The 15,137-nt window shown below is 44.1% G+C and overlaps 1 protein-coding gene across 1 annotated transcript in view; it reads right to left on the bottom strand.

The window, feature by feature from the left end:
• Positions 1-10,387, bottom strand: part of SENP1 (SUMO1/sentrin specific peptidase 1) — a 34,870-nt gene extending 24,483 nt beyond the window's left edge. The window contains exons 1-8 of the mRNA XM_015421366.1: positions 10,310-10,387; positions 8,409-8,459; positions 7,393-7,523; positions 5,917-6,001; positions 5,012-5,171; positions 1,976-2,147; positions 509-612; positions 164-414 (exon numbers count right to left, since the gene is read on the bottom strand). Coding sequence (XP_015276852.1) covers positions 164-414; positions 509-612; positions 1,976-2,147; positions 5,012-5,171; positions 5,917-6,001; positions 7,393-7,523; positions 8,409-8,412 — 907 coding nt within the window. The 5' untranslated portion in view covers positions 8,413-8,459; positions 10,310-10,387. The remainder of the gene's footprint in view (positions 1-163; positions 415-508; positions 613-1,975; positions 2,148-5,011; positions 5,172-5,916; positions 6,002-7,392; positions 7,524-8,408; positions 8,460-10,309) is intronic.
• Between the last annotated feature and the right edge of the window lie 4,750 nt (positions 10,388-15,137).

Consider the following 15,137-nt stretch of genomic DNA (forward strand, 5'->3'; position numbering starts at 1 on the left):
TGGGGGTGCAAATTTCCCATTTGAAAAACGGGGATGGCATCAGACCACCTTACAAGATTATTGTGAGGAGGAGTGGAGATACCAAACATGAGTCTATAGATAATTTGGAAACAGAGCAGGGGTGGGGAGATCACATCATTCAATTCACATCTATTGTTTTTACCTTCAGGTTGCACATCCAAAGAGGGTGTGTTATTCTGCTGAATCGGCGTACTGCTGTCTTTAGGCTCAAAGGTAAACCGTGAAGGATAACTACCTATGAGGCATGGCAGTGAATTGTGTGAGTGCTGCTCCTGAGTCCTGGCAGCCCCAGGCGGTGGGTTGCCTGGAACAAGGCCATACACTTCGGCTGGCTTCCTACTCTTGTTTTCAGGTTCTTTCAAAAGGTTTTTACTGGAACTCGCACACCGTGGCCTGAAAAACGAAACCAGAGATCAGAGCTTCCGAAAGCCGACTGTGAACGTGGTGTCGCTGACAACCAGCTACAAAGTGCATTTCCAAGACTCACAGTTGGAGAGAGAACAGTGAAGAGGGCTTGGAGGTGAAGAACTTTTTTCCTGTAACCATTTGGAGCAGCTGCCTGTAAAGTTCTTTCTCTTCCTCTCGAACAGTCTAGTGAGAGAGGAGGGGGAAAGCAAGAGTCGTTTTCAAGCAACTCACAAAATTGTGGATTAATGCAGACGTGCAATGCTTTGTCACACTTAAGCAATGAAATTACATTTTAAAAAATGGGTTTGAGCCTCTGTAATAGATGCTGAACTGTAATAGATGCTAAACAGCAGACCAGAAGTTCGGTAGTTCAGCAGTTCGAGACCCGAGTGCCGCAAGACGGAGTGAGCTCCCGTCTCTGACCCCAGCTCCTGCCAACCTAGCAGTTCGAAAGCAAGAAATTGCAAGTAGATAAATAGGTACCGCTTTGGTGGGAAGGTAACGGCGTTCCATGAGCCTTGGCCACATGACCATGGAAACGTCTTTGGACAGCACTGGCTCTTCGGCTTTAAAACGGAGATGAGCACCACATCCCTAGAGTCAGATTCGACTGGCTTTCGACCAAGGGAAACCTTTACCTAATAGAGACATGCTTAACATGGATGAAGGTTTGCTACTGTTTGCGGTTCTTCAGCTCTGACCAGCCTCTAACGTGATTCTAGCTAGTATTTTGATTCCTGATTAAAAATGTACAGGACAGCTAAATAAAGTTGAAAAAGCAGGATAACAGTAAATCTCATGAAGTTGGAGGGTCAGATGTACAGGGTGGCACTGTTGCCCTTCAACAGCCCAGAGGGGAAGTCCACAGAAGCAAACAATTGCTGGCAAATGTGTGCATCCAGCCACCACACGTTTTCCAGTGCTGCTCACAAAGGGGGAGGGAGTGTGATTTTTCCAGGTTTCTGTTACAGAACCACGCCAAGTGCTGCCTGCATCAGCTCCCAGCATTCTCAAACCAGCCCAGTATAAAGGACGTCAGCGACCTGAACCACTTGCCCACAGCATGCCCATTACAAATCCAGATCTATTGCAGGCAGAAATATGCAGCCGAAGATCTGGCTGGTTGCTTCAGATCAATATGCAACTTTGGCACTTCTCATTCTAGCAGTTCATTGGTGCACCTCTCTTTTCTGCTCTCTTTTCCTGAACCTTTCCACCTCTCCACCTCCAACATTTCTTGGTTGTATTCCCCTTTCCCGGTTCTCTTTTCTTTAGGACCCCACCTCCATCAGTACTTCCCTGTGCCTTCTACATGCCCTGACTGCAGAAGCAGAGCAACTCACCCAACGATAGCTAGAGATCCCAACAAACCATTCTACCCTTTTGTGACACCATGCTACCTGACACAATCACTGCTAGAGGTTTAACCATCACCACACAGTGTGCTGTAACACAGACGATTTGTGAAAGAGGCTGGCGTTTGGAGACCTTCCCCACACAAGAAAAGCGTCTTCTGGCATAAGCAGCGCAAATCTCTTTCGTTCACCTCTTCTGCCGTACTGATGAACCTCCTCTGGGACTTCTTGGGACTCAGCATGCTTCGACGGCACGGCGTGCTCCACGACGGACTGCTAACAGGCTTGATGGGAAAGGATTTTTCATAGGCAGAGACATGGCAATGATGGTTTGATTTCCCCGCAAAGGAATTTGATGTCCCACTGCAGGAAGAGATCAGTCTGTTAGTCAATTTGGCAAGCATGATCAAAGTATCGCTTTTTAAAAATCTAGAATAGGTGCTGCACACTCAAGCATGAAATCAGAGCAACTGTCTTCCGCGTACTTTGGTGGGGAAAGCTGATTCCCAGGATCATGGATCTGTATAGACTAACAGCCATGCAGGTTGGGAAGGGAGCCTGCAGTGCGGATGGGATGAAATCGCCTTTCCTGCCACTTCTGTCTGAGTTCCGCTAATGGAAGAGGACAGAGAGACTCTTTCTGCTCCCTTACCCCACCACATTGCAGCCCTACCCACATGGCTGTCAGTCTCTGAAGGTTCATCAATCTTGGGACTCAATTCTGCCAGTTTGGATAGGATATCGGGGTGGGGGGTGGGGTAGAACTGCAAAACCCCTCTGCTCACGTATTACTGGATTGAACCTACAGAAACTAATCTGCACCTAGTATATAAATTAGGATGCACTTATTTAAAAAGTGAATCTGAAGATCCAAATGATAAAACAGAGTCCTCAACTGAAAACTGTATTGCTCCCTGCAGCTCCCTGCAGTTTACATATTAAGCCACCAGATGGGGCTGGATTACTGGATTTTACATGGAAGCAGACAGGAGCTGAACCTGTACGCCACCCGCCACACAACCAACCAAGTCCGTACAAAGCAGGAGGCTGTGAAGGAAATGTGAAGCATGGTGCAGGTGGGTGGGGAGGTCATCCTCTGCCCTGTCCTTTTTATCCTCGTGACATCATTTAGGTTGTTTATTTCCCAGAAGAGGCTACATCTCATTCTGGAGCCCTACTAAATCTCACACACACAGAAATTCCTCCCAGAACGTATCCCCCCACACTCTCAGTCATCACCCAATCACAGCACACACATCTCCCCCTTATCACCATCCTTGCATTACTGCAGTCAAACTAACATTTAAAGGAACACACACACATCAAAACAAGGAATCATTACAGGGGGTATCGAGCCAACAGTACAGCAGAAAGTTTTCTGGTGCACCAACTTAAGCAGTTTGCCCTATGTGGAACGTGTCGCCCCTTGAGGTACTCATGTTCATGCCTACCAAGTTGGGTACCAGCAGTAGAGAAAGTTCCTAAGGCATGGGACATAGTTTAGGTGAGACTGTGGGTGACTAAAAGGAACCTCCACATGCACAGGCAGTAAACCTCTGAATACTAGTGTGAGAAGGCAACATCAGGGGAAAGCCTTCACCTCTATGCCCTGTCATTGGCCCTCCAGCGTAACTGGTTGGCCATTGTATGAGACACAATGTTGAACTAGATGGACCACTGGCTGATCCACTGGGGCTCTTCTGATGTTCTTAACAAAAAAAGGGACAGAAATACTATTGCAACACATGTCCCTTTGGGTTTTGAGTTTAGTTTAGGAAATCCATCACTCTCTGCTTGATATCTGCCCACTGGGTGAAACCCACTTTCCTCCTATACAGTGAGTAGGGCCAGTTGTGATTTGTGATGCACACTGTAAACTTGGTAGCACCATGGAGTTGCTGTGAGCTATTGACACTATACTCGTACCTTACACAGAGGTCAATTATTGCATGGAAGGTTGCGGAAGGGATTTTTAAGCTGGCCAGAAGTGACTAATCTTGTTAGAACAAGAAATCTTGTTAAAATGTATTGAATTCGATAATGCTTGTAGTAGCTCAGTCAGCTTATCACTGAACACTTTTAAAAATCTTGTTAACATATATTGTCGGTGGTAATTGTGCAATGGCAATGCTTGGTGGTCATGTTCAAGGGGCTGCACTGATTAGAAATGCTGTTAAATGATCTCTTTTTTAAATAAACATTTATTTAGTAGCACCATGGAGTTGCTGTGAGCTATTGACACTATACTCGTACCTTACACAGAGGTCAATTATTGCATGGAAGGTTGCGGAAGGGATTTTTAAGCTGGCCAGAAGTGACTAATCTTGTTAGAACAAGAAATCTTGTTAAAATGTATTGAATTCGATAATGCTTGTAGTAGCTCAGTCAGCTTATCCCTGAACACTTTTAAAAATCTTGTTAACATATATTGTCGGTGGTAATTGTGCAATGGCAATGCTTGGTGGTCATGTTCAAGGGGCTGCACTGATTAGAAATGCTGTTAAATGATCTCTTTTTTAAATAAACATTTTATTTAATTTTTTTGCAACAACAAAGAACAGTGTACAACAATATTAAATGATCTATTTGATGACTGCAAAGGAGTAACCGTATTAGTAAACTTTAGTAAAATAAAACAGAAGTACTGTGACACCTTAAAGACTAACAACATTTATTTCTATGAAAGGTCAAAGAACTACATGTTCGTCTTTAAGGTGCCTCTGGACATTGTATTATAACCCTCTCTGACCACAAATACTGTCCAATATCACACTAAGACAACAGTGTTCTTGAAATAGTAACAGGTTAGTTTATGATTTGCAGCACCCGACACCAAGAATGTAGACATACACACTTCATTTAGAAACTTGTGTGTCCTGCACTGTACTATAACTGTAATGGAAGTTTTCATGTCTCACTGAACTTGAGTTTTGACTTATTAGAAAGAATAATGTTAATAACGCCAAATAATAATAAGAGCCAGAGGACAAACCAAGGACATCAACCCATGTATAGGGATGGGAGAAGGCATTCCAGAAGTCGATCTGCCATTAGCTTTACATTTAAAGAGCACAATGAGAATTACTGTGGGGAAAACTAACTTTGCTGGCCAGAAATTACTTAGCCGATGAACTTATGAATGATTTTTACACTACCATTTTAAACTTTTTGTTATACTGGGTATCCATTATGAATATAGTTTATAAGAAGTATGAAACTGTGCATACCTTGAGAGTTTGCGAGTTTCAAAATATGCGCTCCGACTTGCTCTGGGTTTCTGCAAAACAGAACCATGGGTAGGAACGCAACTCCTCCACTGTCCATTGGCACTCGTTCCAAATGTTCTTAGTGCTCCCGCAGCTTGATAACTCTCAGGGGATGACATTTCTGCCAGGAAAGAAGTACTGAACAGTAAGTGAGAACCTAACAGACTTATATCCAGGTTGTCAATTACAAAACAACATAACCTTCTCAAGCATCACTGGCCTCCAAAAGAGCTCTATTTAGAAACAAGCATCTTCTTACATGGTGCTTTATTATCTTCAAAGTGTACAGCTGTTTGTGCTTCAAGTAGTATTTGCTTTATTTACTTTGATGTGCTGCCACTTTATACAGCCATGAGATGCAGTGATTAAGAGTCTCAGACTAGGATCTGGGAGACCCAGATTTTAATTCCTGCTCAGCCGTGGAAGTTTGCTGGGTGACCCCAGGCCAGTCACACACACTCTGCTTAACTACCTTCCAAGTTCGCTATTGTGAAGATAAAATGGAGAAGGGGAGAATGCTATAAGTCACTTTGGGTCTCCATCGGGAAGAAAAGTCGTATCACCGAAGTAAGTAAGTAAATAAATAAATAAGAGTGAGTTAGGGTCCAGCTAGCAATTTCTAGCTAAGATCACCTCAAACTACTTCATGTTTCATAAACACCCAATATGCTTTGATGAAAATGCACTTTTCCTGTTTAACGAGATGGCATGACTCAACAGTTACAATTGCAGCAAGGCAGCCATGCCCTAGAACTGTGACAGAACTAACCTCAGCATAGGTACTTTCACCCAATGGCATTGTGCTGCCATGATCTGCAGCCCATTTTAAAGGAGCCCTGGACTGAAACCAACAGAGCCTGTCTCACCTGAACAGTAACTGAGACTACACAAGGCATTTGCAGTTGGACCAGGGAAAGGTCTCTCCAGACTGCCAAACTTGTCTGATGGAAACTGAAACAAGGAAAAAACAAAATATATTAAAAGAATAAATCAGATCCATTACACTCTCAGGTGTCACACTAGCATTATGCATCTCTTTAATAAAGGTAATTAACTGCAATAATACAAGCATTTCTACATATTAAAACGTTATAATATACACAGGACCTCTAAAATTTTGCAACCTGAAACATGAAAGTGTCCTGTAAGCAATTATGTAATTTTAGGGAACAACACATGTAGGATGCATTGCACAATTCAGGTGTGGAAATTGTACTTCTTTATGACATAATTTAGATTTGGACTCTTATGGAGAAGGTAAACAGGGCAGAAGCCATTCAGAGGAAGATTGTGGTGTTTTGCCATGTAAATATCGTGTGCGTTTTATTTCTATGTTTTGTGGAATTTTATATATATATGTTGCTGTGATCTAAAATGCAGGCCTGTAGAGTAAGAAAGGGGGAGACTGGATGGGATGTATTATGAACAGATGGTAGCTGTACCAAAAGAGGCAGAGTTGACTGGTTTGTTCTGAGAGGGGAGGAGGGGGAGGGAGGAAGAGAGAGACAGAGAGAGAAAAAACTGTGTGGAAGTTACTAGCCTTGGTGGCAAGTTGGGAAGTTAAGCTGTGTGGAAGTTATTGGCCTAAGTGACAAGTGAGAAAATATGCCCATGTGGCTAGGTCTATTTAAGGAACTTCAAAGAAACAAGAACATTACCCTCATCTGAAACTATTATGCCTATCGACTCCATTAAATTAAGCTTATTAACCATACACAAACCATTATGAATAAACTCCATTTATGTTTAATAAAAACAACTGCTTAGTTTAGAGTAAGAGATCCCCTTTTACCTCAGAGCCACCCCATGAGCTGAGGACCATATACAACTAAGCCATCCTGTTCTTTGGGTAGGAGCCTTTAGTGGCAGCGAAAACAAGGAAGTCAAGGAAGCAGCACAATACACATCACCTCAGAACACTACAGAGGGGTGCCTTTACAGAAGTTACTCATAAAGGGATCACACATGAGAAAGAGAAAAACATTACAAAGGTGATGGAAGGACATAGCATTTCAGACGAAAACAGTAAAAAACGGTCCTTTCTCAGCCTGCCAGAAATCACCATAAGCCTCAAGATACTACGAGTGGGAACAGGAAGTGGGCCTTAATATTGGATATTAGTTACCTAAGGAGAGTTTGATGGAATTCTGTGGTGGCTGAAAATGCTGCAGAATTCAAGAATCCTATATACAAGTTCATCTTGCATGAAATCATTTGGATAGATGGGAGTGACACAGATATTTTCCCAAATTAACCCCTCATAAATTTTGACTTTGACCCATCAGAAAACAATTAATTTATAAGCAAACCTATGCACTCATTCACAAAGATGCACTCCTCACCTTGTTGCCAGACAACGGAACATGATCCCCCAAGAGAGCATCTTGTTGTAGAGGATGGGCGTTGAATACAGAGGTGTGATTAGCTAACGCATAATCTCCAGCATCCATCTTCATCAAATCAGCAGTTTCATCTGAAAGAACGAAAGCTTCTCAGTGCGCGACTCTTGGATGGAAAGAGACAATACCCAATCCCAAGATGGCTCCAAGAACCATTTAAACCAACGTGAGATGAACACAAACACAGGCATACTCTTGCACAAGTCCCCATCGCAGTGGGACTTGAGGAACAGAAAAGGTTCTCCCTGGACTATGAAGTCCTGGGGAAACAGATGCTCCAAAGCAGCTTAACAAAATATGCCATCCTGGACTGTGCAAAGAACAGCTGTGTGGAAAAGGAGGCAACACAGGAGCTCCCTCCCCATACTTATTAATTTCTTCATGTGGCAATGAAGATAAACTTGACAAACCAATCAAACTATCAAGTATTCAAGTAAGCTGCAGTATAACATCTACCGACACAGACTGAGTGAGCAGCTTTCACTTTCCAAAATGCAATGTACATTCTCTAGAAAGGTAAGTAAAAACAAGCCAGGCAATAAAAGTAATCCCTGTCCCTTGTTTGTAAATGGATTCAATGGAGTAGCTTTGCAGCAGCAGTACAAAGACTTGTGCCATTAAACTGAAAGCCTGATAAGCGGAGGTGAGAGGATGACTCCTCACTTGCCAGGAAAGCATCCTGCCTGCCCCCTTTACTGTTGCATATGGCCAGCATAACATTTGCAAAAGCCTGCATGGCCAGATGAAGACTAAAAGACCCAACGTGGTACAAGTAGGTCAGGTGGAAGACTACCCTCCCTCCTTGCCCCCACCGGCAAGGCAACTGCCGCAAGCATTGCTACAGCAAGGATGAGGAAGCCACTGGTGAAAGACTGATGCTAAAGCCGGAGCAAAGGCATAAGGCAGGTGGGACTCGGGTCTTGACTACAGCTATAAAAGCCATCATGAAAAATACTCACCCATTGCGGAAACTGCTCACATAACTGACAGCTGGCTTAAACTTCAAATGCCTGGAAAGAAAGCAAGATGTGGAAACAAGAGTATTATATAAAACAGGCACTCCAGTTTTCTCTAATTCTAGCAACCCTGTTTCCTGAATGAGAAGGGCAGAAGAACAGCTGAGGAAGTCTGGGAAAAACAAGGATTTTAAGAAAAAACGAGAACAAAGCATAACTATGAGGTCAGTGAATGAAAAATTAGGTGTTTACTTTCCCAATGAACAGAAAAAGAAAGTGCCTTTTCAAACATTATTTCTGTCCTTTGGAAATTTAGAATCAGAATCAGAGGTTCTTTCAAACACTAATTCTAATTAAACAAGGGTACACTGATCATTACATTAGCCCATGGACATTGCTGGATTATTGATTCTGACTGTAGCATCACATGCTGTTGACGTTCCATGCTATACTGCAACATTAACTATATTAAACTTTAGCTGTACAAACTCACCCTAGCCCGTGGGATAGTAGTGGGGCACCAACAATGATAAATTGCTTAGGTAAGGCAGAAAACAATCACTGCATGCTACATAAAGAAATAGAGAGGTGCCATGGCTTCCCACCCTTGGTTCTTCACTACTTTCCCACATCCTGCATGCACATCCTTCCTCCTTCCTGTACCTGACAACCTCATTACTCAAGGGGGAGGGAGAGAGACCTGTTTTGAAATCATTGTTATACTGAGAGCCATTCCTATATGTAAAGCAAATTACATGATACATTTGTAACACCCAATAAGTAATATTTTGCTTTGAAAGCAGCTAGCAGACATTTATATTCTTCTGAAAATGCCTATCCCCCCCCCCAATTCCTGTTACGAAGCACCTTTTTTCCCTCATGCATTTTACATTTCCAAAAAGGTTAGATTCCTCTCTGGTAAGCTATCTGAAACTGCCCTCAGATAGATACCAAATTTTCTCCCTGAGTCAGCCACACTTTCCACCCAAAACTTCTCTGCACAAGCACTGGTGCCATCTTTCAAGTGCATCAGCAGCTTGTGCCAGATCCTGGAACGGTAAACTATAATCCCAAACTCCCTTCCATTATGCCTGCAAGACACAGCTGTTGGGTGGGATCCTACCAGCTTTTCCACTGGTACAAGGCGAGTGGCCTCGCCCAATTCCCCTCCTTATTAAAGTCCTGTTTTGTGAAACTTTCTGTCCATGTGGGTGCCACAATCCCATTGATCAAGGCCAAAAGAGTTCTCTTTTCCCTCTTGCACCAGCAGAAAAGTTGGCAGTATCGAATAGCCCTATCTTCTGTACCTGCAAAAAGATAAGAAAGCAAAGCGCATGCACATGGGCCCGCTTTACTGAATCACAGCCCTTACGATAAGGATGTTGGCGTGATTGACATCAAGAAGCCATGGATTCCCATGCAACACCTCCGAAATACAACTTATTTATGCTGACATCATCATAACATGCACACTGCCACTGAGAGACTGGAGATGATGAGTATACTGCTTTCTTCTTTGATGTAACTGAATATTAACACCAGAACTAGTTTTTCAGGAAATCATCACTCCATCTACTTGCTCTGCCTACAACGATTTTGCAAACAAATGATCTACTTAACTGTGTCCAAGATAGGTGTCAGTATAAGGAAGACAGGTAGCACATGACACTCCGCTCCCCACCTCTGGCATGCCCATTTTGTTGTCCCAATTAGAACAGTTAAGAGATTCCCACACATACACACTTTTAAAAGTCTATGGGAATGTTCCCTGATTCCATGCTGCGTAATGTGACTTAACTGCCGTGGTGCTCTTGTTTAATTAGAATTAGTCCATGACAGACTAAGGCTACAATCCTCAGAATGCTACCACGGGATTAAGCCCTATTTAATAAAATGCAACTTACTTTCCAGTTGTCCTGTTTAAGATTACTCCCTATGCAACACAGCCTATCCTGTCTTCTCAGCAGTCTGAAAGGATAGGAAGGAACTGGGCGTATAGAGGGGAGACAAATGAGTAGATTAGGTATCATAAAAAATCATGTGCTTAAGGTATCACAAATAGAGTCAAGAGATGTAACAACTCAGGACTAATGTGATAAAGTTAGAGCAGTAGTCACTGCTACAGAGGGATCTACATGGCTTCCAAGCAGCATGGAAAAAGAAGGCAGGATGAGCGTAATGGGAGGAAATCAATGGGGGTGGGGATGTAAATGGGAGGAAGTGAAGCATGAGACAGACAGGAGACGGGCAGGGAGTCACCAGAAATAAGCAGAGATTCAGGTTAGCAAACTGGAGAAATACAGGAAGGATGCCACACAGCTAATTAGCATCAGGGAAGAAAGCACTAACTAAACCCCAAGAAGAAAGCATGTACAGAACTTGGGTTTCAGTTATCAAGAATATGAATAGCGAGGGCTATATCAGGTCACGTTTAACAAGAATCATAATCTCGCTCTTGTATCTCACCAGGGTTCCTCACAATGAAAAAAACTCAATAAATACAAAAATTTTCTTACAATAAAACACTCACAAGAGATATGTTGGATTGGAGCTATTTGTTTTTTGTGGCCACAATTCCATATTTATTTTTTGAACAAATGATACGTTAATAAGATGACACTGAAATGGATAGCCTGAGACTGCTTTTTCTCCTTTGCTTGCAGTGAATTTATTAAAGATATAAACAAATGTAGGAAACACTCAGACATACATTCAAGGCAATGGTTAACGCATGCTGAAAGTCTCAAATTCAATTCCTAGCATCTTCATTTAAAGGAAAGAGGTAGAAAGTGATGTGAGTGACCTAAGACCCGGGCAGTCATTACCAGTCAGAGCATATAATACTGATCTTAACAGATCAAGAGTCTGAGCCCCTATAATGCGGCTTCATATATGTTTGTGTGGTTCAATGGTCATGCTCACTTCCTTCTACATATCCCATAGCACTAAATCTACATAAAATATATTCCTAAAGCAAGGTGAAAGTGGTTTCCAGAAACAAACATAAAAATACAACAAAATAATTTAACGGTTGCAAGGATTTGGTTTTAAAGTATAAAAACCACATTGAAAACAGCTTCAAGTGGGAATTAAAGAAAAAAGTAAGATGAGGCGGGAGGGAGAAACAGACATGCTCAAGGACCTGTTGTATGCTAGAGATAGATGGGGGATTGCCAAGTGATTTACCCTCTCACACGTTGTGATTTATAGCATCATTTAGCATTTATACAGTGCTCTGAGTGCTCAGCAGCACACATGCACACAATTCTCAGTATTTCATTTAAAATAGTTATAGCCTCCGACTTTCAGTTAGACACTTACATAGCTCAGTTTCAGAGAGCAGCCACGTTGATCTGCAGTAGAAAAGTTAGACTAACAAGATTTTCAGGGTATAAGCTTTTATTTATTTGTTCAATTTATACCCCGCCCTCCCCGCCAAGACAGGCTCAGGGCGGCCTTGAGAATCAAAGCTCCCTCCATCAGACTCAGCAACTTTTACAACAGCCTTGTAAAGCAAGTTAGTACTATCATTTCCATTTTCTAGCTGGAGAGGCTGCGAGAACAGAAAACAGAGTATAATAAGCTAATATGTATTTGGCCTTTTATCACCGGCTGTTTTTTACAGTGATCGTTTCAGAGGGAGGTTAGACTGCTGAAAGCTAATGCACCAAAATTCTTGTTGGTCTCTAGAGTGCTACGGGACTCCAATCTTGTTTCGTTGTCGTTGTTTTGGCCTAGTGCTGTAAACCCGAAGCCTTGAAAGTCTTGTACGGAAATGTTTTTAACATAAAAACAAAGCCAGATTACAAATTCGCGGTAGGGTCCACCAAGCCTCCTTAAGATCATGCTAGAGACAGCCTAGGTGATCCGCAGGTGGAGCTCTGTCAGGCCTGCTCGGGTGGGCAGAGGATGGCACCTGACAGGTCACTGGGGTGAGGCCGCACGAAGGCTCTCAAGCTCAGCCTTGCCCTGCCAATCGATTCTGTCGACCTCTCCACGGCGAGATTTTTGCTCCACCGCTTGGAGATCCTGAGAAGGATGAGGTCTAAGAAGCCCGAGACTCCGCCTCGGTTCTGCTCAGATTCAGAATCCCCGCGTTTCTGGTGACAACACGAGGCTGGGCACGAACGCTCAAAGCACCCTCGAAATGCTATTAAAGCCATCAGTTCTCGGGGCAGAGGCGAGACGCGAACTACCTCACAACCCGCCGGGCTCAAAAAGGGGGAGAAGAGAGGGAGGAGAAGGAGAGCTACCCCCATACAAAGAAAAAGAGAAACGAAACAGCGGAGAAAGCGAAAGGAACCAGGAGCCGGCCTCAGAGCTTGATGTTTGGAGGAAAGGAAGAAACACCAGGCCAGGGGTGGTTCCCATGGTTATTGTGCTCCCATTCCCTTCTTACCGGAAACAACGACGCTGGCCGAAAGAACTGAGGCGGACAAAAACTGAGACGCCTCTCCCTCATGAGACTCCGTTCTGTCTTTCTTTCTTTCCTTTCCGACCGGATTGGAAGAGGCGGGAACGTCAAGCGAGGCGGAAGCGGAAGCGCCTGTCTAGTGGCGCTCGTGCCTCCCTGTTCCGGGCCCCTGAGCGCATGCGCGTTCTATCGCCACCTCCCCCGGCAAAACAGAAAAGCCGGCCGAAAACGGAGAACAGGAGGGGGCGCGGCCAAAGAAAGAATCCTTCGCGCACGCCGCGCCGCCGGGAGGAAAGCTTGGTGATGCGCATGCGCCACTGGTAAGATGCTAGGGTCTATTGCTTTAAACTGAGATTGCTTTTAATCGGGGTGGGTTTCACGAAGCCGTGTTTCGGAGAACGTGTGGATCCGGGTTTATTCTAGTTTGGGGGGAGGGGATGGAGCCGTGCATATATTGCCTGCTGATAGCTTTTAAGGATTACGTAAGTGGCTGGGTCAGACTGCAAATGTATGAAGGTCCCGTGTTTTATCTTATGGGTAGCGGAGCCTTGCAAGCGGAGCATGCATGAAGCGTCCCTTGCGGTTTGTCTCCTTCCCGGGTGTTGCATTCAAAAGCATGCTGCAGTGCTACATTGATGTCCCATTCAGTTGCCTTAGTTGTGATAACCCCTACTCTTCTGTGAGTTCGTCCAGTCGGTATGTCTAATAGTAAACTGGCTGGTCCTCCACTCTCATGTGAATTACGCAAGCGACAAACCAGACCACCCCGAAGAAAGGTGCGTGGGTTGGCTTCTTTGTGCATATGGCTGCTTGTGGTATATCCCGGGTATAATTAAAAAACATGATGTTTCAAATTAACCGAGGGGAGAGAGAAGCTTGAATAACAGCCTGAAGGAGAATGAAAACTGCTCCAGGAGGTGGCGGCGGCGGCGGCTACAAACATGGGTGGCTTCAAGAGGGAATTGGATAAACGTATGGAGTAGAGGTCCATCAGTGGCTATTAGCCACAAGGTATACGCTCGGTCTGGGGCAAGTGATGTTCTGTATTCTTGGTACTTGGGGGGGGGCAATAGTGGGAGGGCTTTTAGTGTCGTGGCCCCACTGCTGGACCTTCTGATGGTACCTACTATTTTTGGCCACTGTGTGACAGAGTGTTGGACTGGATGGGCCATTGGCCTGATCCAACATTGGGTGTTCTGTTCTTAAAATGCCCTACGAGGATTGGGCTGCGGAGGGGAGTTCTGGGTTCGGCCTGATGTAGCGTGCCGCGGAATGTAGGGACAGAAGGCTGAGACTGGGCGAATGGACTGTACCACTTCATACTGCAGGGAAGGGATTGCGTTGTTCAAAACTGTTCCAGATTAGTAATGCCCTATAAATGGAACATTAGCACAACGTGCAGAAGTCCAGAATAGAACCTTTTTTCATGGCGGGCTACCTTTAATTTGCTGAGATTTCTTACATGGGGCAGCCTTAAGCATGAGGATCTTCTGTCTATACTACACACAACTCCCATACGATAATTAATCAATTAATTGCATAGGCAAATCTTGATGATTCCTGATGATTATGTAGCCAAAGTGGAGTCTCTTTGCTACAACATAATATCATGATGGCATCACATCATCCCCTTTCTGTTCTTAAAATGCCCCACGAGGATTGGGCTGCGGAGGGGAGTTCTGGGTTCGGCCTGATGTAGCGTGCCGCGGAATGTAGGGACAGAAGGCTGAGACTGGGCGAATGGACTGTACCACTTCATACTGCAGGGAAGGGATTGCGTTGTTCAAAACTGTTCCAGATTAGTAATGCCCTATAAATGGAACATTAGCACAACGTGCAGAAGTCCAGAATAGAACCTTTTTTCATGGCGGGCTACCTTTAATTTGCTGAGATTTCTTACATGGGGCAGCCTTAAGCATGTGGTTTCTCCCGTCCCCCACAGTTTGAAGTGGTATAGCCTTTTTTCCCACCTCCGCAGGCACGTGTAGACTGGTCTAAAGGGAAAGGAGGGGGGGATGGATTAGCTGGCTCAAAACCTTAGAAATTCCTGGGGAGAGGGGGGGAGACTTTGGCATTTCCAGGTTGTTCACTCCTCCATACATAATTCCTTATGGGGATCACTTTTCAAAAACACTATCTAAGCTAGCCTGTTGGCCATCTGAGAAAAATATGCCCTGCCCCTTTAATAGAGGCTTAACGGGGTATTATTTATCTCCATGGTCTGAAATGTTTCAACTGCCCATTTCCACGCATGATTTTCCCTCTGTTAAAGGGACAGGACACTTCCCCTAGGTCTGTTGCAAATTCTATGCCCCGGG

The sequence above is a fragment of the Gekko japonicus genome, unplaced genomic scaffold (genome assembly GCF_001447785.1).
Source record: "Gekko japonicus isolate JY-2015 unplaced genomic scaffold, Gekko_japonicus_V1.1 scaffold637, whole genome shotgun sequence".
Classification (NCBI taxonomy): domain Eukaryota; kingdom Metazoa; phylum Chordata; class Lepidosauria; order Squamata; family Gekkonidae; genus Gekko; species Gekko japonicus.